The sequence below is a fragment of the Corapipo altera genome, unplaced genomic scaffold, assembly GCF_003945725.1.
Source record: "Corapipo altera isolate COAL_440 unplaced genomic scaffold, ASM394572v1 54, whole genome shotgun sequence".
Taxonomy (NCBI): Eukaryota; Metazoa; Chordata; class Aves; order Passeriformes; family Pipridae; genus Corapipo; species Corapipo altera.
Genome location: NW_020884902.1, coordinates 281,545 through 304,440, shown reverse-complemented (window position 1 = coordinate 304,440; position 22,896 = coordinate 281,545). Strand labels below are relative to the sequence as shown.

Here is a 22,896-nt window from a genome sequence, read left to right as displayed (position 1 = left end):
TGAAAAAGCCCAACAGAGCTGAGCACTGGTGTAATGTGTGGATGTGTTAAATTGGTCATTCAGCTTTCTTTGTAGACTTAGCTGTAGCTGATGGAAATCAAAGTAGTAATCATCCTTAAACTGCAATCTCTGAATTCAGACCAGAGGGGGGAAAAAAGCCCTCTTACCTTAATTCAAGTTCGTACAACTACTGCAGCTTTCTCTTTTGTATGTGAATGACCAAATGTTTTTATAACATTTTGCATGACAGCATATATTTGCTTCCAGAGTGCTGTTTGAAATAGGAGCCTGTACAGGTTGATGCACTCAAATTTTATTTGCCCATAAGTTTTCTAAATTATGTCCAAGAGAATGTTTTGAGTAACATTTTGTTGTTAAACAATGTTATTACAGAATCTCATCGCTTCTACTTGTAGAGCTAGAATGTACATTTAGAAGAAGACAAGCTATGCTTTTCAATAACAGTCTTTTCTTCCCTTTGCAGCAATATGTTATGTTACATGACATGGTAGCAGCTCACAGCATTGTAAGGGTTTCTGTCTGCAGAGGAAACCAAGGTAAATTTCACAGGTGTTTGGAAGGTTGAATTTAAATTGTTCATGAAGTGTGAGTGTAAAGTGAGCGTGCATCTGTTCTTTCTTTGACCAGATTGAAATGTTTGAGTTTCTTAGCAAATTGCCTGGGAAAAGGAGAAGTTGCAGAGTGGAATGTAGGTAGCGTAATCTGTTCGGGATTAACCTTCTGGATGGTATTTTTAGTGAGCATCAGGTTTGTTCTAGATTAGGTGCTTGTCCTCTTCCTGTTTCTCGTTCTCTACCATTCCACTTAATGTAACAACTTTCATTGTAGTTTCTTTCTTGGCTTAAAGATGTGCATGCATTGGGTCTCCATTACAGTTTATTACCCAGCAAGGGCTGCACGTTCGTTTCTGGACTTCTGCTCATTTGGATACCACAGCAGTTAAAGTTGGTTTGTGGTGTGTGATATTGCTTTGTAAGACATACCTTTGTGTTGGACTCATGTCTTTTTACTGAAGTGACACTAGTTAATTGTTAGTCTCTCTTGTACAAGCTTGATTCCTTTCATTTGTTATGATGAACTGAAGTCATGTGTTTGTGATGGAATTGGGCTTATCAATGGCTTTTTCTATATATTTTTAAAATCATTTCATGCCATTAATGAAATGTAGTCTTAATTGTCACCACCTGGATCTTGGCTGTGAGGATCTTTATCAGATTTTGTAGATGGTGGCTATTTTCAAGTAAACTTTTTTGTGTTTTAATACTCAGAAATAGAAGAAATCCTTTCCACCGACCTAGTGCCTGGAGATACCATGTTGATTCCATCTAATGGGACAATTATGCCCTGTGATGCACTACTTCTCAGTGGTACTTGCATTGTAAATGAAAGTATGCTAACAGGTAAAGTAAGCTTGCATGGCTAAATGTATTAGTTTATACCTGTGTTTATCCTTTACTTGCAGTATGTACTAGCAGAAGTGGATATGTTTATTTTGCTTGAAATGTATCTGTTCTTGCAATTACACATACTCCTAAATATGTATATACTTGTGTTCTGCTTGTCTGCAACAGCAGCCTGGTGCTGTTTGGCAGTCCAAATATGGTTTCTTATTGAAAAGATTTCTTTGTGATAGTTTGCCTTCCTGCCTTTTCACTTGGTGTTCTCAGTGCAGTTTGAATTCTACAGCATTGCTTCTTCAGAAAATTTTTGCCCAAACTTTTTAACTTCTTCCAAGAATGAAGGTAGTGAATAGAATTGTATTTAAAACCAGAAATTATTATCTCAAGTTGTGCCTGCATACGCTGAAATCAGGGACCTGATGTGTTTGAAGAACATATCAGTGAGTAGGATGGACTTTGTATTATTCCTAGGATAATCTACCCAAACTGACAGCTTTTAGAGGACTGTAGTTCAGAGATTGTGTTTTATCATGTTCAATTTTTTTGAATATACTTGAGCCTCTTGCTGCTGCTAGCAACTGATAAAAATGGATTGCAGCCCTAGCTTGTGTGCACTTGGTCACCAAAGGAACCGAGTAATTTTCTTCAGCTTCTAATTTTTCTGAGTAAAGATGGGGTGATACTTTTCAGCAAGATAAGGAAGCTTGTCCTGTTTCTTTCAATGAACTGTATTCTACACCTATGTGATTTGAAGTAAGAGGCACAAAAGCTGTATTGGTGAATAAGGAATAGAGTTAAATAAATAGCATTTGAGTAAGAAATCTGGTGAGCTGAGGCTAAGAGGTGAGAGACTGTCTAATAACGTGCTGGAAGGAAGATTGCTCCCATAATCTGCCTCTGTGCTGGTGAAGTGAGATTATATTGTGTTACTTGTAGTTGTGAAGGATAAAATGTCCTTCTTTGATCTTGCTTAGAGACTCTTCTTCCATTTAAGGTGAAAGTGTTCCTGTCACAAAGATTAATCTGCCAAATCCTTCAGAATATCCAAAAGCAATGGGAGATGAACTCTACAGTCCTGAAGTGCACAAACGGCACACTCTGTTCTGTGGAACCAATGTCATTCAAACCCGGTTCTACACTGGAGAGTTGGTCAAGGCTCTGGTAGTGAGAACAGGTATTGATTGCTAAGTTTGTCACTTGTTAATGTACTACTCCCTTTTGTAAGGTGTATGTCAACTGGCTGATACTGTTAAGCTTGGATAAAGGAGTATGCCCCAACTAATTTGATAAATGTCTTAAAACAGTGATGGAACTAGGTGGTCTGGAGAGTATTAATGACAAGCAAGAAAAGGAATCAGTCTTCAGCATCAATTTAAAATGTATTTGAATGCATTTTCAGGCCCTTTAGATGTCTTCTATAGTGTGTTGGTTGAACTATGTGGGTCTCTTGGAAAAGGTTTGACATACCATCAGATTGGGGGGGTAGTGGGGAATAGCTGATTAATGTTTTTCTTTACCCACAGTTTTGTCAAAGCACATGGCATTTGCGTAGAAAAATTAGTTTCATCTCTCTGTCTACAGAAATGCTTATTCATACTAATATGTAAGGGATTTGGGGTTAAATAATACAGATGTTTTATTAAAAACAATTGCACAGGCTAACATAGTTGTGGGATTCTGCTTTACAAAGATCATCGTAAGAAAATTAGTACAAAATAAATGAACACAAGCTATAATCCAAGGTACAATAGAATTGAATAGAAGAAAATGTTGACTAGACTGCTACTTAAAGCAAGTTTTCCACTAAATTGCTTCATCCTAATTAACCTCTTCTTTCTCTGGTGTCTTCTCTTGACCTTCTGTTAGTCTATTTTAGCACTAAATATTCTGATTTTATTTTTTTTTACATTGATATATTTCTAGGGGCTTTTATTAGTCTTTATTTTCAAAGAAATATTTCTCTTTCCTTGAACACATCTGCCCTTTAATAATGTCCATCTCAACTTGTTTTGTTTCTTAAATAAGAAGTTTCATGAGCGCAGCCTGAAGTGCACACACAGCTGGGTGATCCCCAACAGCAACAGAAATGAACTGAGCTGCTGGAGTTGTATTCCTTCTGCTCTGCAGGAAGGATAACACTTTTTTTTGAAGTTTGATACCATGGTCTGTAACCCTTACAGGGAGAATTGTAGCTGCTTCCAACATGCTGAGTCCTACTCCCCTGACATCTGAAGTCATGTTTTTAGTCTGCTCTTTGCCTGTGACAGTGAGTTGGCTCCTGTTGTAAACAGGATGAATTGAGCTCTGTGGACTTTGTTCAGGTTTTACATATGGAGAAGTATGCTTTTCTTGCTATGACTATATATGAAGAGAGGAGCAAAGTGATATAAAATCCTTTGTTCTTCTGTCTGGTTTGCAGGGACAGCTTTTAGGCAAGTAGGGAATTTCCCTCTCCAAAGAGCTGGATAGATGTCACAGCACTTGTAGCTTCTTGTTCCTAAGATATTTGATAGTAAGAACAAAAGTAACCCTTGCATAGTGACATACAAGTAAAGATCCTTTTATCTGAGAGAGGGTGATGCCTCAAATTGAAGATAATAGAAAATGTAGTCCTTAAAAGAATTCTGGGAAAGCAGAACTCCATCTGCTTGTGTGCAAAGGCATGTAGTCCTAATCTTGTCATAAACCAGGATATATGATGGATCTGCTGGGACTGTAGTGACAGTACTTTTGAAGTTAAACCTTTAACATGACATGTTTGATGTTACAGCTGAAATACACATAAAATACTGATGAGCTAAATGTATTCATTTTTTTTGTTCTGAAACTCAGTTCATGAATGTTAGTATGTATGTCATTGTGACTTAAATTGTAAATAATTTAAAATTGGTTATTTTGTTTTAGAGAACAGAATTTTTCACTGTATGTCCAGTGTGTTCTCAAGGACACCACATTTTTCTTTTCTTTTATTGTTTTACCCTGATGTGTTGTAGCCTATGTGGCTACAGAACCTTCTGCAAAACCATTAAAAAAATCAAAAGTAGTTCTTATTTTTTTGTTGAGTACTATTAAATTACAAAGCATTTATGACTAAGTACATACAGACATGCTGAACTTCTCTGAACAGGCCCATGGTTTGTGTCCTGCAGTAGCAAATTCAAAGCCTGGAGGCTTCGTGCCTTGTTCCTTTTGTGATGAACTCATCCACTTTAAGATTGATGCAGTAGATGCTTTGTTCTGGTAGAATCTTGTATGCCACATATTGGGGTGGAGGGCTCAGCCTTTGCTGTGGTGGCTTGCAAACTGAGTAGCTGTCACTAATGCCAGAAGACCTGACATTGATGTTGAGGTTGTAGTAATAGACTTTGAAGTCTAAGCAGATAGAAAATGTTTTGGGCATACAAAATTCGGCACTGGCGTTGGCTTCTTCACAGGTTGAGGTGAAGGTTCAGGGAGGATCTTGGAGTATCTGTTGGTTGTTTGACTGTAAGACCCTTAGAAGGGGAGTCAGCTAGTTTAGGTGTCAAAATGTGATCAAGAGGTGGATTTCTCCAAAGGATGACTCTCTGCACTGCAGTTTGTTTCTGAATCTTTCATTCTGGCTGTCAAGGAAATTACACCAACTTTCCATTTACGTATGTGATGTTGGACTCCAAGAATAACTTCATTTTCTTTTTGCAAGAATTAGCTTAATTAGACAATAAATATACCCCTAGGTCCCCACTGTGAGGGACAAAATGCAGTACAACAAACTCTGCCATGCCAAACCATGTGAGGGATTACTGCTGCTGCAGAAGGAGGGTTTGTTTGCATCAGCTCGTGTCCTTGCCATAGGAGAAAAGCACTTAGTATGATGTGCACGTACATTTTTGAAGCACCTTAATTACAGTATTGCAAAACATCTGTTACTGGATATTGAGAAACAGTCATAATGAAATTAGTAGCTTAAGGGTTTTATTGAGGTTTTTAGTATATTTGAATAGCTTTGCTGTTGTTTATACTTTTAATAACTAACTGCTTTTTATTTCTAGGCTTTAGTACTGCTAAAGGACAGCTTGTTCGTTCCATACTTTACCCAAAGCCAACTGATTTTAAGCTCTACAGAGATGCCTATTTGTTTCTTCTGTCTCTGGTGGTGGTGGCAGGCATTGGATTTCTTTACACAGTTGTCAATAGCATCTTAAATGAGGTATGTTTTAATTTCTGGTCCAGAACTGCCTTATTTTAGAAAAGGGTTGACTATGACTTCCAACACACTTCAGATGCTGAGAAACAATTTGTGAAAATTTCTTTGCTTTATTTTGTATCAATAGAATGAGAAAAACCAGGTTACTGAGAACAAAATGCATCACAGAAGCAGAATTTGTATATATTACAGAGAAACTTGAGTTTACCTCAATTTCTGTTGACCCAATTACTAGATTTTTATCTTTGTTATACATAAGATTGCCATCTGACTGATATCTAGTTGGAAGAAATAGGATACAGCACATCTAAAGCATGCTGTGGGCAAAGAAATCCTTATCAAGAAATTGATAACTGATAACCTGATAACTTAAGTTTTTTGGTTTGTTGGGTTTTCGTTCCCCTCTCAAAGTTTGTCATTATTCAGTTACCGTTTCAAAGTGATACATTTTCAGGGGGAAAAGTGGCAATGTGAAGTTATGGGTTGTGGATAGTTTAGGACTGGATTAGTGTGGTTGCTGATGGTGGGTGAAGATTGTGCAAAATGTCTGGGCAATCCAGAACACGCTGTACTGGGCTTTGCTCTTGGTAACACTTCAGTGGGATAGTGAGTCTTTTAAGCAGTGAGATCTTGTTCATTAACTCTGAGCTTTGTTGCAGGTTCCAGCCCATACCATCATCATCGAGTCTCTTGACATTATCACTATCACGGTGCCTCCAGCACTCCCTGCTGCCATGACTGCTGGCATCGTTTATGCACAAAGAAGGCTGAAGAAAATTGGCATCTTCTGCATCAGCCCACAAAGGATAAATATTTGTGGCCAACTGAATCTTGTGTGTTTTGATAAGGTTAGGTAAACTTTGGAACTTTGCCATGTCTGACAAATGGGAATTTGTATAGACAAAAAAGGAAAATTACTTTTCGTATAAGTTAGGTCATTTTTTATCTCTTAGCTTCCAGGTATTCATTGTTTGCCATCTAGTAACTCTCTTAATTTATTCTTCTCTAAAAAGTTGTTATGATAGAGATGCTTTCTTATGTCAAGGCTCCCAAGTCCCAACTTACTACTGGCACCCCAGAAATGTGGGAGTTGAGGTTTATTAAGAGCTTTATTTAGTACACAAGCTTCTGAAAAATTGAAGTGTGAAGTCAGACTTGTTTCTCGTTTTCATTCATTTCAATGAAAAACCAAGACAGCATACTTTGTTATTTATTCCTTAATAAAACATGAGTGAAATACAGTAATATCTCTAGCCAGAATTCTTTGCTTTTGGTTATTTCCTAAATAAAATTTATTTTCCTCCTTAGATTTTATCTCAAATAATAAGTACCCACACTAAATTTATTATTTCTCTTGTAAATACATTCCAGTTGCTGTTTTAGCTATGTAAGAAAGTACTGCTAAGGGTCAGTACCTGTTTTCCTTTGTTCCCGGTTTCTGAATATTGAGATGTTGAGCTACCATCTTTGGATTTTAAGGATCTGTTTCATTGTCCTGTGTCTAGCAAGGGGCATGATTGCCTTGAACGTTTTTTTGAAGTTATTTAGTGGATTTGGAACTTACCAAATTTGGAAGTTACCAGCAAAAAGCAAGGGAGATACGCTATCTTATGTCCTGAAGGCTTGATTTGTAAGTGAATTTGAAAGAAAATATGTTGTTCAGGTATAATTTGACTAAATAGCTGTTAATTTTTGCTTTACCTGAGGATAATTTGTTTCTGAAGGCTTTTTCTTACCATGCCCCTTGGTCTATTTTGCAGACTGGCACACTCACTGAGGATGGCTTGGATCTTTGGGGAATTCAGCGGGTGGAAAATGCTCGGTAAGGGTGAGCTCAGAGCTGATAGCAAATGTGATACTCAGTTGTGCTGTAATGGCTTCAACAGAATAGAATAGAATAGAAAATTGTGTGATCTGATATATGCTTGTGTTTCTGTAATGAGCTGTAGGAATGCCACTGAAACTATGGCTTAGGTGTAATTCAGGTTGTAACTCCCTTAGGAAGCTGAGGAGGAATTTTCTTTGTTAAAGCCTGAGACCTCATTAGGTTCATACAGCAAAACTGTTGCAGTTCAACTGTTGCATGTTTCCTTAATCCTGTCCTCCTAAGTGATGACTTTTTGGTCTGCTAAAATGAGTGAGCTTAGCTAATTGAGTTAATGACAAAGTGATAAGAGGCCTTTTTATGAGGGATCAAACTAGATAGTGAATGAGTATTTGGAGTGTTTGGAGGAGGAAGAAGTTGTGATGGTTTCTGAAGATTCCAGCCCAGAGTCTTAATTTGTTTTCTGTGATGTGTGAAAACACGAGTGAAGAGACTTATGCAGTCAATTTTCTTCTGTTAATCTAAACAAACCTTTTGAATTGGCTCATAATAAATAATTATAGTGCTAAGTATATTATTACTTCATTGTTTCAGTTTCCTTTTGCCGGAAGAGAGGGCTTGCAGTGAGAGCTTGCAGAAGTCCGAGTTTGTTGCTTGCATGGCAACTTGTCATTCCCTTACAAAAATTGAAGGGGTACTTTCTGGGGATCCACTTGATTTGAAGATGTTTGAAGCAATAGGATGGGTAAGTGCCATTTTTTTCCCTGAAAATCGCATTACGAGAAAGTCAAAGTTAATGAATGTATAAATTAGTTGATTTTTTTTTAAATACAGATTTTAGAAGAAGCAACTGAAGAGGAAACAGCCCTTCATAATCGAATCATGCCAACAGTGGTTCGACCTTCAAAACAACTTTCCCCAGAATCCAAACAAGCAACAGATCAAGAAATGGTATAAAAATTCAAAACAATTGGTTTGAGTTAAAGTTAAGCAAATACATTTTGCTGTATGTTGTGGTTCGGGCTGATAAAATTGAAATGGGATCAGAACTGATAGATAGAAGAAACGTGTTTAAACTGTTGTTGAAGGTAGTGGTTCAGTATAGGCCAGTTTCAAGGTGAGCAAACTGAGTGTCAGCATTACTGGCTTACAAACTGGTTATAAAGTACAGTAATGCTTTTTGAGCTTATGCCTTTTATTATTAGTATTGTTACCAAATTCTCACTGTGTACATGCACAGGAGTAATTACTGTGCAATAGCTGACATGTGAATGTTCTTGAAACTTATTACATGAAATTTTGGAGATGTACTCAATAACTGTGGCCTCATTCTGAAACACTTTAGTAGTACTTTAGTCATTTACATAGGCTAAACAGACACAGGTTGGACTGTGAGAGGTCTTGCAAATTCTAGTCAAGAAATCAAGCCCTAAAGTTCTATGTCTCACTAAAAGAGTACTAAACAGATGCAGTATATTTATATTCAGCTTTTATGACATCCACTGAAAATACAGTGGGGCAATATGAAGAATGCTGTGCAGGTTCATTTACTGATTTATGTTGAAATAGTTTGTAGCTGAAGAAATACTTTAAAATTAATATTTACAGTGAATGTGTTTTTTCTTTCTTTCAGGAACTGTTTGAGCTTTCGGTAAGTGTGCTTTTTCAATTAAGCACCTGCCTATTTTTGTTAGAATGTATGTGGATGTAACTCTTTTCCTTCCTTCCTGTGTGACACAGACTGGTTATGAGATTGGAATCGTGCGCCAATTCCCGTTTTCCTCAGTTTTGCAGCGTATGTGTGTGATAGCAAGAGTTCTAGGGGAGAAGAGGATGGATGCTTACATGAAAGGTGCCCCAGAAGTGATTGCCAGCTTGTGTAAGCAGGAAACAGGTAAAGGAACAAACTATTTTTATCTCTTGTGTAGCTCAGCTGTAATACGAATATTTTAATAACTCTAAACTTGACCTTTTTAAAGTTCCTGTTGACTTTGAGCATGTCCTGGAAGAATACACTAAGCAAGGCTTCCGAGTTATTGCTCTTGCTCACAGAAAATTGGAGTCTAAGCTTACATGGCACAAAGTCCAGACTATTAATAGGTAAGAATGACTTCACTTTTTTAATAAGTAACAGGCTTTAAAAACTGCATGCTTTGGATTAATATGTAATGTGTATTTTTGTTTAAATCAATTACTACTCTTCTTTAGCTTTCTTCTGTCTTGACATATATAGTTCTGCGCAGCCTTTAATTGTGCCCTGGACAATAAACAGAAATTTAGGATAAAGAAGTGTTTTCTGCAGTGGAGTGAATTCAGAGGCACATCTTTAAAGCTAGAAACAAACTGTAATGTTATTTTTATGGTGTTTTATTTACACTATCGTGGCAGAAAATCTCGTCTGATTTTTTTGTTTCTTGCACAGACTTATATCATCTGTGTCTATTAAAGATAAGGACATGTAGTGGAAACCCTCCTGTACATGTTTGATGCAGTTTCTTCGTCTCCTAAAGTCAGCATGTCTATTTTGTCATTGCAGGACTTGTCAGAAAGGTTTGGAAGGTAGAAAGGTTTCTTCCTTCAAAGAGTAGTATTTCCTGTTGATTGTTTTTCAGCTAGTCTTAGTTTTGTGGACAGTTCTGTCTTTCCCACAGTGTTTGAAAGTGCAGCATAGCTATGAAATTGCCACCTTTGACTGTGTTCTTTTGTATCAGCTTTGTGTACAAAGATGAAGAGTTTGCAAAGCACACACACACAAAGCAGAGAAAGGTGTTTTCCAATTTCAGGTGTGAAAATCTACAGTAGCAGTAGAATACCCAAGACCTGTAAATACACTGACTTTTTCATGTAAACCAAGGTTAATTAGTTTCTTTACTTAATTAGCTAGTGTCTATTAATCTTACTAGCTTTGATAACATAATTTGGTAGCTTTTATGTTAAGGCTCAGCTAATTCAGAAAATAGAGATGTGAACTCTAAACATATCTTAAAATTTGGCTGTCAACACAGTTAGCTTCAGAGGATGTTTTCTAGCAATAGCCTTTTTGAGACTGTAATTTCCTTTAAAAAGAGTTCTCATGGAAGAAACTAAAAATTGTGCTTGAGATGAAACAACATTTTCTCATACTGGTTTTCAACTAAAACAAGGGGAATAAGTATAAATGATTGTGATGATACATCTCAGGTCACTTTTTATAAAGCAAATTATTCACTTCATGGTTAAAAATACACATTTCCCTTTTCTTTGATAAATAGAAAATCAGGCTTTTAAAGCTACATCTAATAATTGTAACTCTTCTAATGTTTTCTTCCTTGTCTCCTTTTCATCAGAGATGCTATTGAAAGCAACATGGATTTTATGGGGTTAATTATAATGCAAAACAAGTTAAAGCAAGAAACCCCTGCTGTACTTGAAGATTTGCATAAAGCCAACATTCGCACTGTCATGGTTACAGGTTAGCATGTAAACATTCATACTCAGAAGATAAAAAAACATCCCTTTTTGATCTTCTTTTAATTATAGTGTATGAAGTCAAATAGTGTCAGTAGGCTGGGATTACACTGTTTGTAGCAAGGGGGAAGTTTAGAAACTTGTTCAAGTTGCTTTGGTAAGTCAGAGATCAGAAACCAGAAGAGGCTTTAGTTCTACTTCATAGCTTCCTCTCCCTAGGTCAGTGCACAAGCTACTTTATACTGAATTGAAGGGTGAAAACCTTTAGAGGTCTTTCAGATCAGACTAAGGGCAAGTCCTGATCTAATTTTATGACTGATCCTCCTTTGAGCAGGAGGTTGAACTAGATGTCCTGACAGTCCTTACCATTTTGATTTATATTATGAAAAGTCACTTTGTATTGGATTTTTTGGGGGAGAATGAGTTATGTCCCCGTAGGTGTGCAAAGCGTCTGTGCTCAGTGTTCCACACAATACATGTGTTTACTTTTTAAATCACAGGTATTGCAGCTTTGAAATGTTGTGCTAGGCTAGCAATACAACTCTGTGTTTGCATGTTCTGTGACTGTTTAAAAAGCAGTATTTTAAATGGCCACGTGTTTTCTGCCTGACTTTCCCCATATACTAAGATTTGATTAGTAAGAGATCTTTATGGCTCAAAGCAGCACACGAAGTTTATAGAGGAGGGTTTTACTGAGCTAGGCTTTGGATGTTGTCTTGTAGGCTTGATTTGTCCTCAGGTTGCCCCCTGGTACACTAGGAAGTCCTGCTCCTAGTTCTAAACCGACTTTGTTAGCTTTTCTCTTACGTGTAATATCAGTGTATGATATTGATTATTTTCTAACTGAAACCCTCTTAAATGCAATTGTTTAACAGGGGATAACATGTTAACTGCTATCTCTGTGGCCAGAGACTGTGGAATGATTCTACCTCAGGATAAGGTCATTATTGCTGAAGCACTACCTCCAAAGGATGGGCAGGCTGCCAGGATCAACTGGCATTATGCAGATACCCTCGCAAAATGCACTAGTTCATCACCAGCCATAAACTCAGAGGTAACATGACCATTATTATGCCCTTAGAGTGTAAGCAGTTAGTTTTACTGTTGAGTTGCTTTTTAATGTTATTCTGTTAAATAGTAAATCTGCTGTTAAGGTCAAATCAGAATAGGTGTACGTAGTAGTTAACTTTCAGATCTTCAAATACCAAAGAGCAGTAAAGCAGCAGGGGGAGTAGTTTTTCAATTGTAATATGACATTGGACATTTTAGTTGTCCAGAAGACATGTTTTTTTCCCAACATATCAATTTGTTAAGACTGCTCTAGCTGCTTGTAGTTGAAACATTAAACCACATTTTCTTATTGCTAAGTAAATGTTTTCATTGTATGATGTTTTCTTTCAAGTAACATTCATAGAAACCTCCTCTTGTGTGGGATCTCTAGGAATACTCCTGAGCTGTAGTTTGAAATGACAAGGTATCTGTGTAAATACATTACAACTGGAGTATTAAACTACTTTTGATAGGATATTCCAGTTAAATTGGTCCATGAAAGCCTTGAGGATCTCCAGATGACAAAATACCATTTTGCAATGAATGGGAAGTCATTTGCAGTGATTTTGGAGCATTTTCAGGACCTGGTACCCAAGGTGAGCATTTTACTTGAGTGTGGGCACTTTTGATGGTGAGCAGACTTTGCCCTGTGAGATTAAGAAATCTTCTGTCTTCCAGCTTGTGTTACACGGCACTGTGTTTGCCCGCATGGCGCCTGATCAGAAAACTCAGTTGGTGGAAGCTTTACAAAATGTAGAGTAAGTATTTGCTTAAGCATAGAAAGTGGGAGGGTTGACAGTGTTTGGTGTGATAGGAGACAAAAGTTGTGCATGCTGCTAGCTGTTCTGCCAGAAGAAAAAGGTTGGGCTAATAGAACTAACAGAACTTCCTTGTGTTGGTAAATCAGCCTGTTAGCTGAGCAGGAATGAGAGTAGTACCATCTGCTGGCTAGTTGGGAAAGTTTCATGCTGTTCATTAAGTTTTAAATGAGGAATATGTTCATAAACTGACTAACATTTTGTAAATGCAGTTGCTTGGTTTAATAAACAAACCCATCAAATGTCTTCTGTGTATTACAGAAGTGTTATCGGGATGACTTCTGTTCACATTGGTCAGTATGTTGGTGTTGGTGTTGGGCCTTGCAGTTCTGAAGTGCCTTTGCCTAGAGCAAAGATGCTTTAGACCACCTCGGGATGATAGAGGGCTAATTAAGCCATTATTGGTTTGACTGGCCTGCCATAGTCGTGTTACTTTTCTGTCTACTTCCTTATATTTATAATGGCAACAGTAGTTGTTTTCAACATTAATGATTGCCCACTGTTATGCAAACCCTGAATAACTCACAATAATATAGAAGTATTTAATGAAATCAGCTAAAGGTATCATGGTTAGGAAATGCTGATGTCTGTTTGGTTTTTACAGTTACTATGTGGGCATGTGTGGAGATGGAGCGAATGACTGTGGCGTAAGTATATTTTCATTTTCCATACAATTCAGTTAAACTGTACAGCTGAAAGCAAGTTTTATAATGGTCTCTATTTCAATGTTAACTGGCAGGCGCTGAAGAGGGCACATGGTGGTATATCTCTGTCTGAACTTGAGGCTTCTGTGGCATCACCATTCACTTCCAGGACACCCAGTATTTCCTGTGTGCCAAAGCTGATCAGGTAATGCCACTTACTGTGAACTTAAATGCGTCTGTGTAACTCATTTTGCATGCCCCATATTAGTGTATGTTTGCTGTAGGAGGCCAGTTTGAATTAAAGAACAAACCACGCATTTTTAGTGATTCTGTTTCTTTACTGAAAGTACTCTGAGCAAAGGCTTGCCATAGCGTGATTTAGTATTTTGTTATAAACTCCTTTGTCCATGTAAAGTTAATATTTCAGAGCATGAGTGAACTTCTACACATTAGTCTTTAATTTTATGTCTTAGTGACTACACTAGTTTCCATAAAGGCTGTGTGTAATTACAGCAGTAAAATTCTTCATATAATTGCTCAGCACTAGACAAAGTAGAATACTAATTTTCTAAATAGAGTTTGACCAATTTTTGACGTTAGAATTGGAAGTTAGGTAATGATTTCAGATAAAGGTCAACCAAAGAAAAACCTAGAAGTCTGTGTGGAACTAATGAAGTAATGCATTATCAGAAACGTTTCTGAAATCAGCAACTCTGTGGCTGACTGCATGTTCATTCAGTCCATGTAGTAAACTAATGCTTCATAAATGCTTTTGCAAACAAACCTTTTTAAAACCTTAATTTTAAAGCCTCTGTTGGAAAACCACAAGAAGTCCAAAGAAGACTGAGTTAAGGTGGTGGCTCAGTTCAGAAGACGTGCTCACAGCTTTGATGTTGATGGGAGTGTACTTACTGTTCTGACTCCAATTTCTCTGTATTTCTGCAACCTAATGTCCCTCAGAGGGTTTGCTGGTGTGTTTAATTGCAGCTAACATTTTGCTGGACAGAACTTAACTGCTTGCACAGAAAGCTTTGTAGTTACGTGATTGCATCTGTTTTGACAGGGAAGGCCGTGCTGCTTTAATAACTTCCTTCTGTGTGTTTAAATTCATGGCATTATACAGCATTATCCAGTACATCAGTGTTACTCTGCTATATTCTGTAAGTATTCTCTAAGTGCTTAAGCAGTGTCAGCATGATTCAGAGATTTGAAATTGATAGATACTTCATACAAATTGTTGCAGGTCTCTTTGAGTACAACACATGCATTCTAAAACTATATTTGGACTAAAAGTATTGTTAGTATTTTGAGGGGTTTTGTATTAACTGTACAAAGTATATTGTAGTATATATTTAGGAAAGAAATTGCAAGTATTGAATTAGGAAGGGGGAAAAGTGAAATAGAGTATTTCCTGTTAATATGATTGGATTCAGAATATAGCATGTGGTAGAAATCCTGTATTTTAAGTGTATTTTGGGTAAATTAAAGGTACAGGGTACTTAAGGGACCTTTGAGGTGGAAATTTTGACATCTACATGACTACATAGTAATGTTATGATGTTTAGAGAACTGCAAGCCTAAGTTATCGTTTCTTTGTAAGATTCACTAATATGATTACAAACAAATTGCAATTACAAATAACTTGTGCATCTTGAAAAGGAGATTGGTTCATACCTGGATAGTTCAGGAATTGTTCTGTGGATTTCCTACAGGTAAAGGAAGCCAGTTTGACAAGAGACTGTCTTGTTTATAGAGTGAAATTTAAAGAATTAAGGCTGTAAGAGTGTCACTGTAAATTTTTCTGGGTGTGAAGCAGTTACCAGTATTTCACTTGTGATTTCTTTCTAGATCCTGAGCAATTTGGGAGACTTCCAGTTTCTCTTCATTGATTTAGCAATCATTTTGGTGGTTGTCTTCACTAGTAAGTATTGTACTGAATTACCATTGCTGGCTTCTGTGAACCAGTTTTTCCTTGATCGGATTTTTTCCAATATCTAATTACGTGTTTGAGTGAGCACTGTGACATACAGTGAAGATGTTATGACTACTACAGTATATGCATTAAAAAACCCCAAACCACCACTGTATACTGAACTAGATTAATCTGAAATTTGTGAAATGTCCTCATACAAGAAGTAGGTTGTGGGCATGATCTTAGAGAAGTAATTCTTCACAGTACAGGAAGTCATTAATCTTTACTGATATGATGAAGCTGTTTTTGGAATCAAGCCAGGAGATGTTCCAATATCATCTTTCTCAAAAGTTTAGATTTCTTGCATTTTTAGTTGAACTTCTGTCCACAAAATGTTAGAGTATTACCTAGTGAAGCATTTGATTGCATGTATGAGCCTTGCACTCAGTTCACTGGCTAACAGCAGAATTCCATTTTCAAGTTTAATAGAAATCTATTCTTTGAAGCAATGGCAGTCCAAAAGTGAGGAGACGAGTTGTAAGTCCTTGTGTCAGACAAAGGGAATTTGGCCAGACACTACTAATTCCTTAAGTCTCATGGCTGCTATTGTCCCCTGCTATGCTGTGCTGCTGGGGAACCAGCCTGTAGAAGGCACTGTGGCATTATTCTAGGGCTGCCTAATCTTTTCAAGGTGGTTTCGTGTTTGCAGTTCTGGACTAATTTTTGAAGTGATGTCATGAGCAAGCCATTCTAATTCCACAGAATGTGAACAGGGTAGCTCTTGAAAACCATAATGATGTCATTTGCTTTTCATTCTCTTTACAGTGAGTCTGAACCCTGCTTGGACAGAACTTGTTGCCCGAAGGCCTCCGTCAGGTCTTATCTCAGGTCCACTTCTGTGTTCCGTTTTGTCTCAGATCATCATCTGCCTTGCTTTCCAAACCATTGGGTTCTTTTGGGTCAAACAGCAGTCCTGGTATGAACCTTGGACAGAGGACTCTGAGTAAGTGTTTCAGTGGCTCTGAAGGATACAGTAGTGATTGGAAAGCTGTAAGCAGTAGTTGCTCTCCCTCACCCCACTTTGGGGACTTTGTAAATAAAGCTTCTCTGGGGCAGCTTGTTAGTCTGCTGATTTTTTTGTGAAAAGCCTACTGATAACATGGGAGTTGCCCAGTGGCTGAAAAGCAAAATTGTGTCAGAGCCATACAGCAGGGTCTAAAGACCCCTCAACTTTGAGACTGTTGAGACAGAAATTTGAAATTAATGGTTCAGATCTATTTTAACTGTTTTATATTATAAAACTTTGTTTTCCTATTAGAGTTACCATAAATCAAGTTCATATTTTTGAAAATGAAGAGGTATTTTAATGGTTTTTTTTAAGATAGCAATGTTTTCTTACCCGTCTTTAAAGTCTGTCTGTGGTAATAGTTCTGAACAGTTAATGTAGCAAATGTATAAGCTGGCAGCATGAAAGAACTCGAAGCTCTGAATTTACAAAAATTGCTGCCTCCCTGCCACAGTTTTGAGTCTCACTACCTGTAATATGTTCTCAGGGATGAGCTTTTTTTGCCACTGTTGCAATTTGTTCTGTCATTTTACCTTTGTAAGTAAGTAGGCTTTTTTACATCTTTTCCATAACTCAGTATTTAACTTTTTTTATATTGTAGTGCATGTAATGTACTGGACATCATGAACAACAGCTCTGCACGCCATGGGAATGAGACTCTTCATGATGAACATTACATTAAAAATTACGAAAACACAACTTTGTTTTTTATATCCAGCTTTCAGTACCTCATAGTGGCAATTGTCTTTTCTAAAGGAAAGCCCTTCAGACAACCATGCTACAAAAATTGTAAGTCCTTTCTTAGTATATACAGTTCCAAATAAAACTCTCAAGTGACTGTGCTCTTGTTTACAATTCTGTTTTGACACTTCATTAGCAGTAGTGTTGCTAAGAGAATATAATGCGGTTATCCTCTGATAATCAGAGCTAGAAATAGGAAAATATTAAACTGTAGGGAAGAATTTGTGTTAATACTTGCTTTCTTTGTAGTAATATATGTGTATATACGTTTCAACTCCACAAGTGAGCCAGGGAGAGAGTGAGGCCTTCTGTCTCTTTATGGCTATTGAAATGACTAGTATATTGCCAAAATTTGCCTGGAAGGGGTTTAGAGGGAGAAAAGAGGTTATTTCCAGGAAGTAATGAACCCATGATACATGGAAAAACGGCCTAAAACTCTGATTGTAGGATGGTCCAATTAAAATATTATTTTTTCTTCTTTTACAGTTCTGTTTGTTATATCTGTGATAGTTCTTTATGTCTTCATATTTTTCATCATGTTGCATCCTGTAGAACCTATTGATGCATTTCTTGAGGTAAGAGTCTGCTTCCTAGGATAACTGGCTGCTTTTGGGACAAGCGTGACTCCTTTAGAACTGTAACTTCACATCACTGGGTGGGGAAGGGAGAATTTATAACTCTGAGCCTGTTGTGAATGTGTGTTTACTTGACATGTGATTTACTAACCTCTGGCAACTTCTTTTCTCAGCTCGTGTGTGTGCCAAATGAGTGGCGCCTAAAAATTCTCAGCATCGTTATCATCAATGCAATTGTATCTGTGCTGGTGGAGGTAAGAAATTTAAATGGAGGAAATGCTTCTCTGCTAAGTCTGCATGTATATCTTTTGTTTAGAAGATCTCTCTTCACAGTTTGCCAGTGTAAGTGGCTGCTGTGTGTATATATCTAAAAATGGCTTTGTAGGCTAGATTTAAGGTGTCAAGGTTTTCTGTATTAAAAGCATAATTTTAAAACCTTTTTTTGTTAATTAGAAAAAAGGGGGAGAGAAGCTGAAAGACTTCAGAGTTCAACTATTTCATAGAAAAATATTAATTTCCTAGAAAATTATTTATTTCATTTATTTGCTGTGTTACTTCAGAATAATAACATACTAAAGGATTATATAAAATCCTTAGGGCAACCCACCTTCATTCATTTAGATCATACACATAGCTTATTATTCAGAATAATGCATATCTGTGTAACTTGTTCATCTGATATGATCAAAATTCAGAAGTAGAGATATTCATGCAGATCTCCTTTTTCCATCCCCAATCTTGTCCAAAGCCAGTCACTCTGGATGTTGACCTCTTCTGCTGTAATTCAGTAGTGTGCAGAAACAAGCCCTACCCTTCATCCAGGACCCCATTGTTGTTTCCAAGAATCAAAGTTTGACAGATAAATATTCCAAGAGAAGTCTAGATTCCCAGTCAGTCATTTATTCCTGTGTTTAGTTCTTCTCCCTGTTACACTGATGTGTCATTTCCAACCTGAATACGTTTGGGTTTTGGTTGCAATCATTAGTCACTTTCTTCCCTGCAAGATGACAAAGGCTTCCAACAATATCTAGTGCTTGCACACTACAATTACCTGTTTTTATTGTATAATATTTTCTGCAGTTTCTAGTCAGTGCTTCCATTACTGTGTGAGGGATTGCTGTCAAGGTAACCAGCATAATGTTTGCTTGCATCATATAATTTTGGCCTTTGAAGAGTACTACAGCATTAATATTCTTTCCAATTGACACTTTTTTCCCCTTTTATTTGTTAAGTTAAATCAAACAAGGTTTTTTTGGATATTGAATCAAAATTATCATGGCTTTGTCTTTAAAATGTTGTTCCAAATAGAATTTGCAATATATGCTATTATGTTGCTGCCTATGGAACATATTTCTCAGTGTTTTCATGTGACAGGTGACACCTTGTCTTTTCCAAAACATGGCAGTAGTTATTAATTTTCTTGGCCTTTTTCTTGTTAACAAGTTGATCCACTCCTACAGCCCCTGTGCCTTTCTTACATTGTCCTGTAGCTACTCTAACCCTGCTTGTGATGTTTTCCTTTATGCCTTTTCATTCTTTCATTTTTCTTTATTAGTAAACTCTCAGTAGTTTTCTTTTTTTGTCCTCCTTCTTATTTGTGAAAAGTTAAATTTTATGTATATTGCTGTCTTTGCCACTGAAACAAAAGTTATTCTGAAGCTGCAGAAGCATGGCTTTTTTATCTTCTAGTAAATTTAGAACAAGCCTCCTAGATAGAAATATCTTTTCCTATTCAATTTCAATTTTCATTGCAGTGATGAATATTACTGAGAGAAGTAAACTTACCTTCTGCTGAAAAATTCGTTTGTTCTCTAGATGATCTTTCTGACTTCTATAGAATCTGGTGTTGTTTCTGTTCTGGAAGTGTAAGGACTCCAGTAGAAAGTCTGTACAGTGTGTCAATCCATGTATCAGCACGTGCCTCTTGAGGACGAATCGTTCTCCTCTGGTTTAAATAAATGTTCTTAAGGTTCCACTCCTCAACCTTGTTGGTTGCCACATCAATCTGTAAACTTGTGAATTTCTACTAAGCATCACATAACCAATGTAATTATTACAGAGTGTTTGCTTTCACCCAGTATTTGAAACCACATCCCACTGTTTTTCCTATGCAGGTCTGGGTTAGCATCTTTCAATTTTAATCACTTAACTCATAATCAAACTCCTGGGGTGATTTGTCACATATCCTTTTTTAAACAGGCTTGCCTATTTATCTTGTTGCTGGTACTTTAGTAATAAAATAGAAGTACCTAGAGTTTTCTTGACATGAAGCGTTTGAGCTGTTACGCTTTGTCTTAAAATCAGTTTCTTCCGCTTTCACTGTTAGTTGAATGCTTTGTTCAGGCAGATGAGTTGTCTTATTGTACAGCACGTGTCCAACAGAAGTGTTGTCTCTTGATTCTCAAATCCCAAGCCTTGTTTTACGATACACACTTCACCTTCCATAACTTCAGTCCACCTCTTGAACTGCATTTGCCCAACTCTAGCAGTATTACTCAGGCTCCCTGGAGCTTTTTCATGTGCCAGCTCACTGGGTCCTGTGTGTTGTGTAGAAATGGCAGGCAGTTTCATTCCTTCACTTCCAGTATAGCTCATTATCTTTCCTTGTGTGCCTGGCTGGATTTTCTGCTCCCTACACTTTTCACTACAGACTTAAGTGGGTACCACAGGTCATATTCTGAGTATCTGGGAGAGGCCACTGGTGACATCTCCTTCCATCTCTTAACAAGGTACTCTGTGTATATATATCACCTAGAGTTTGTTCTGCTGAGACTAATCCCTTAGTAATTGCCTCTTTAAGTGTCTCGGATTGTATCTATCCTCTTTAGTCACACTTGCCAGTTTCACACTATTGTGTCACACTGCAATCATATCTAGTTTCTTCATTGCTTCTACAACAGGAACAATTTCTAATTGTGGTTGTCCCAAACATGTTTTCTGAAATGCTCTGTAAAGCCTTGCTCCTTCCATATGGGTGCCAGACTAGGTTCACAAAGTATGCAGATTTTTTCTACCAGATGACAGAAAATATTGCACAACAAAGGCAGATCCTAGCAGCTGTTCCTCCTTACCCCTGATGCCTGGTGTAGACAGACTGGCTTCAAAAATGAACATCTAACAAGCTGAAGATTTGTTGGCAAATGCTTTATAAAAGCACTGTCAAATTCTGGTATATTACAAAATCATAAGCACTATAAAATCTGTTATAAAAGTCTGGGTAATCAGCTCCCCATTTTCATTGGCAGAGGTTAGTCAAATGTTAGAAATGTAATCTATCCCAGGATCAGAGTTGTAGGCTCAAGGCTATGGAAAGTACAGGTTCACACCTGTGTTGTCAGATTTGCTCGAAGCTCTTGAGTCTGCCCATGCAGCTGGATGAGAATAACCAAATGTACTGAACATACTGTTCAAGTTCTGCCCTCTTAAAATCTGGAATGACGCCTACTGAATTCCTTCTTTCCCGCTGGTGTCTCAGCTTTGCCACCCCACTGCAGCTTTTCTGGGAATGTCACTGCTTTTAAAACAGACTACGAACAAAGCATAGCTCCAGCATGAAGTACACAGTAATGTTAAAGATGGTTTATGGGGAAACTGCTTTAAACACTCGTGTCTGTGATGTTTCACAGGTTTTTTTAGAGTATTGAAACACATTAAGAGTGTGTATTTGTGGTTTTTACCATATGTTTCTTACCAAAAGTTTTGATCATTGTTGCTGTTGATTTAAAGTACATGTTCATATTCTTAAATCTCACGCGAGCACTTTAAGAATGAAAATGTTTATCACGTTAAGTACCAACAAGTAGTGCAGACTCTCCATTTTGCTTGGCACTGAATTAGTTATGCCTAACACACTATTTCAGGTTTTATTTGTAATGTGCACACTAACAACAAATGATCATTAGTTTCTTTAATTCTTCCCGCTCGCTGTAATGTCTCACAGAATGTCCTCCTTGATATGATCCTTTGGAAGGTTGTGTTCAATCGAGACAAACAAGGAGAATATCGCCTCACCATACCCCAGCCGCCCCAGGTTGGAGACGAGTATTTTGCTGTCATCATTTGAGTGCATGTGGATTAATTTGGTTTTGTCTCTTAATGATCTATAAGTGTCTGTTGCCTTATCTTAAGATTAAGTCTGCTTAAATTAGATTTCTGTTACTAGAGTATTAAAAGTAAAGGCTTCTGGGTTTATATTTTTCTCCTTAATAACACTTACACTTTAGTCTGTGTACAAGAACTGTGAAGCAAACCTAGAGGGTTGCTTTTAAGACTTTTCTCACTTTATCTTCAGTTTGCCCATTAGCAGATTTTATTTGCGTTGTCACAAATTAGTGTGCTAGGACTGGGAACATCTTGATTTGTTTGAAGCAATTAAATTGAATTAAAATTAATTTGGTTTAGAGCTTTAGATCATTGTCTGAGAGCAGTAACTGCTAGCATATACAAATGAAACAAAACAAGATGGGAAATGAAAGTACATTATTACTACTTCGGGTGGTTCAGGAGACTGAAAGATTTTTCAGGTGACCATGAATTTTGCTCTGGTCTGCCTCTCTGCTCTTAGTTCATGAAGGAAATCTATGTCAATCTCATAAAAACTACCTTTACTTTAAGCCTGTTGGCTTATTACTTTTGTCTGATTGTACATTTGTGCTTGCTAGAATTACAGTGGTTTATTTCTCAGCACTAAATTTTATTTAATGTATTCAGATTTACATTTGTCCTTTTGAGGCTGTTGAAGAACAAATTGCTTTATGTTCACTGAAGAATGGAAACTGTGCTTAAGGCTCATGTTCACAAATCGATAGAAATTTAGCATGATGAAAACTGTAGAATATACCTCCATTAAAATGTCAGCCCTGCAGTCTGTAGGTGCTCTCTGAGACATGAGAGGGGTTCACTCTCAGGAATGAGAAATGGTGTTTCTCTTCCCCAGCTGACTGAGTTACATACATTTAAGACTGGGAGAGGAAAAATAGGAAGGAAGACTTAAGTTCAGTAATTTGTGTAATTTAATACCTGCAGTGCTTGAGTTTCAGAGTATCAGCAAGTTAAATTCTGCTACTTTTGGCTGGCTGGCTGCTTTCTGTTTAAAAATTCATTGCTGAAGAAGTGTTTTGAGACTCTGGGAATTTGCTTTTTCTAGACCAAACTTCTGTTCTCCAGTAGTAAAATCATTTAATGTTCCCTGTTCTATCTGTGATTATTGAA

General features: G+C 37.2%; 1 protein-coding gene across 3 annotated transcripts in view; it reads left to right on the top strand.

The window, feature by feature from the left end:
* ATP13A3 (ATPase 13A3) overlaps window positions 1-22,896 on the top strand; it is a 42,052-nt gene that overhangs the window by 13,693 nt on the left and 5,463 nt on the right. For 2 of the 3 annotated variants that reach the window (XM_027650530.1, XM_027650529.1), the window contains exons 9-32: window positions 485-557; window positions 1,290-1,421; window positions 2,416-2,595; window positions 5,453-5,610; window positions 6,267-6,455; window positions 7,368-7,429; window positions 8,027-8,177; window positions 8,267-8,383; window positions 9,066-9,083; window positions 9,173-9,326; window positions 9,412-9,532; window positions 10,759-10,883; window positions 11,755-11,933; window positions 12,403-12,525; window positions 12,608-12,687; window positions 13,352-13,394; window positions 13,487-13,596; window positions 14,455-14,551; window positions 15,240-15,312; window positions 16,129-16,306; window positions 16,971-17,158; window positions 17,597-17,685; window positions 17,859-17,939; window positions 21,626-21,715. In XM_027650530.1, the coding sequence (XP_027506331.1) occupies window positions 485-557; window positions 1,290-1,421; window positions 2,416-2,595; window positions 5,453-5,610; window positions 6,267-6,455; window positions 7,368-7,429; window positions 8,027-8,177; window positions 8,267-8,383; window positions 9,066-9,083; window positions 9,173-9,326; window positions 9,412-9,532; window positions 10,759-10,883; window positions 11,755-11,933; window positions 12,403-12,525; window positions 12,608-12,687; window positions 13,352-13,394; window positions 13,487-13,596; window positions 14,455-14,551; window positions 15,240-15,312; window positions 16,129-16,306; window positions 16,971-17,158; window positions 17,597-17,685; window positions 17,859-17,939; window positions 21,626-21,715 (2,811 nt within the window). The remainder of the gene's footprint in view (window positions 1-484; window positions 558-1,289; window positions 1,422-2,415; window positions 2,596-5,452; window positions 5,611-6,266; window positions 6,456-7,367; window positions 7,430-8,026; window positions 8,178-8,266; window positions 8,384-9,065; window positions 9,084-9,172; window positions 9,327-9,411; window positions 9,533-10,758; window positions 10,884-11,754; window positions 11,934-12,402; window positions 12,526-12,607; window positions 12,688-13,351; window positions 13,395-13,486; window positions 13,597-14,454; window positions 14,552-15,239; window positions 15,313-16,128; window positions 16,307-16,970; window positions 17,159-17,596; window positions 17,686-17,858; window positions 17,940-21,625; window positions 21,716-22,896) is intronic. The other variant, XM_027650531.1, reaches the window with a different exon arrangement.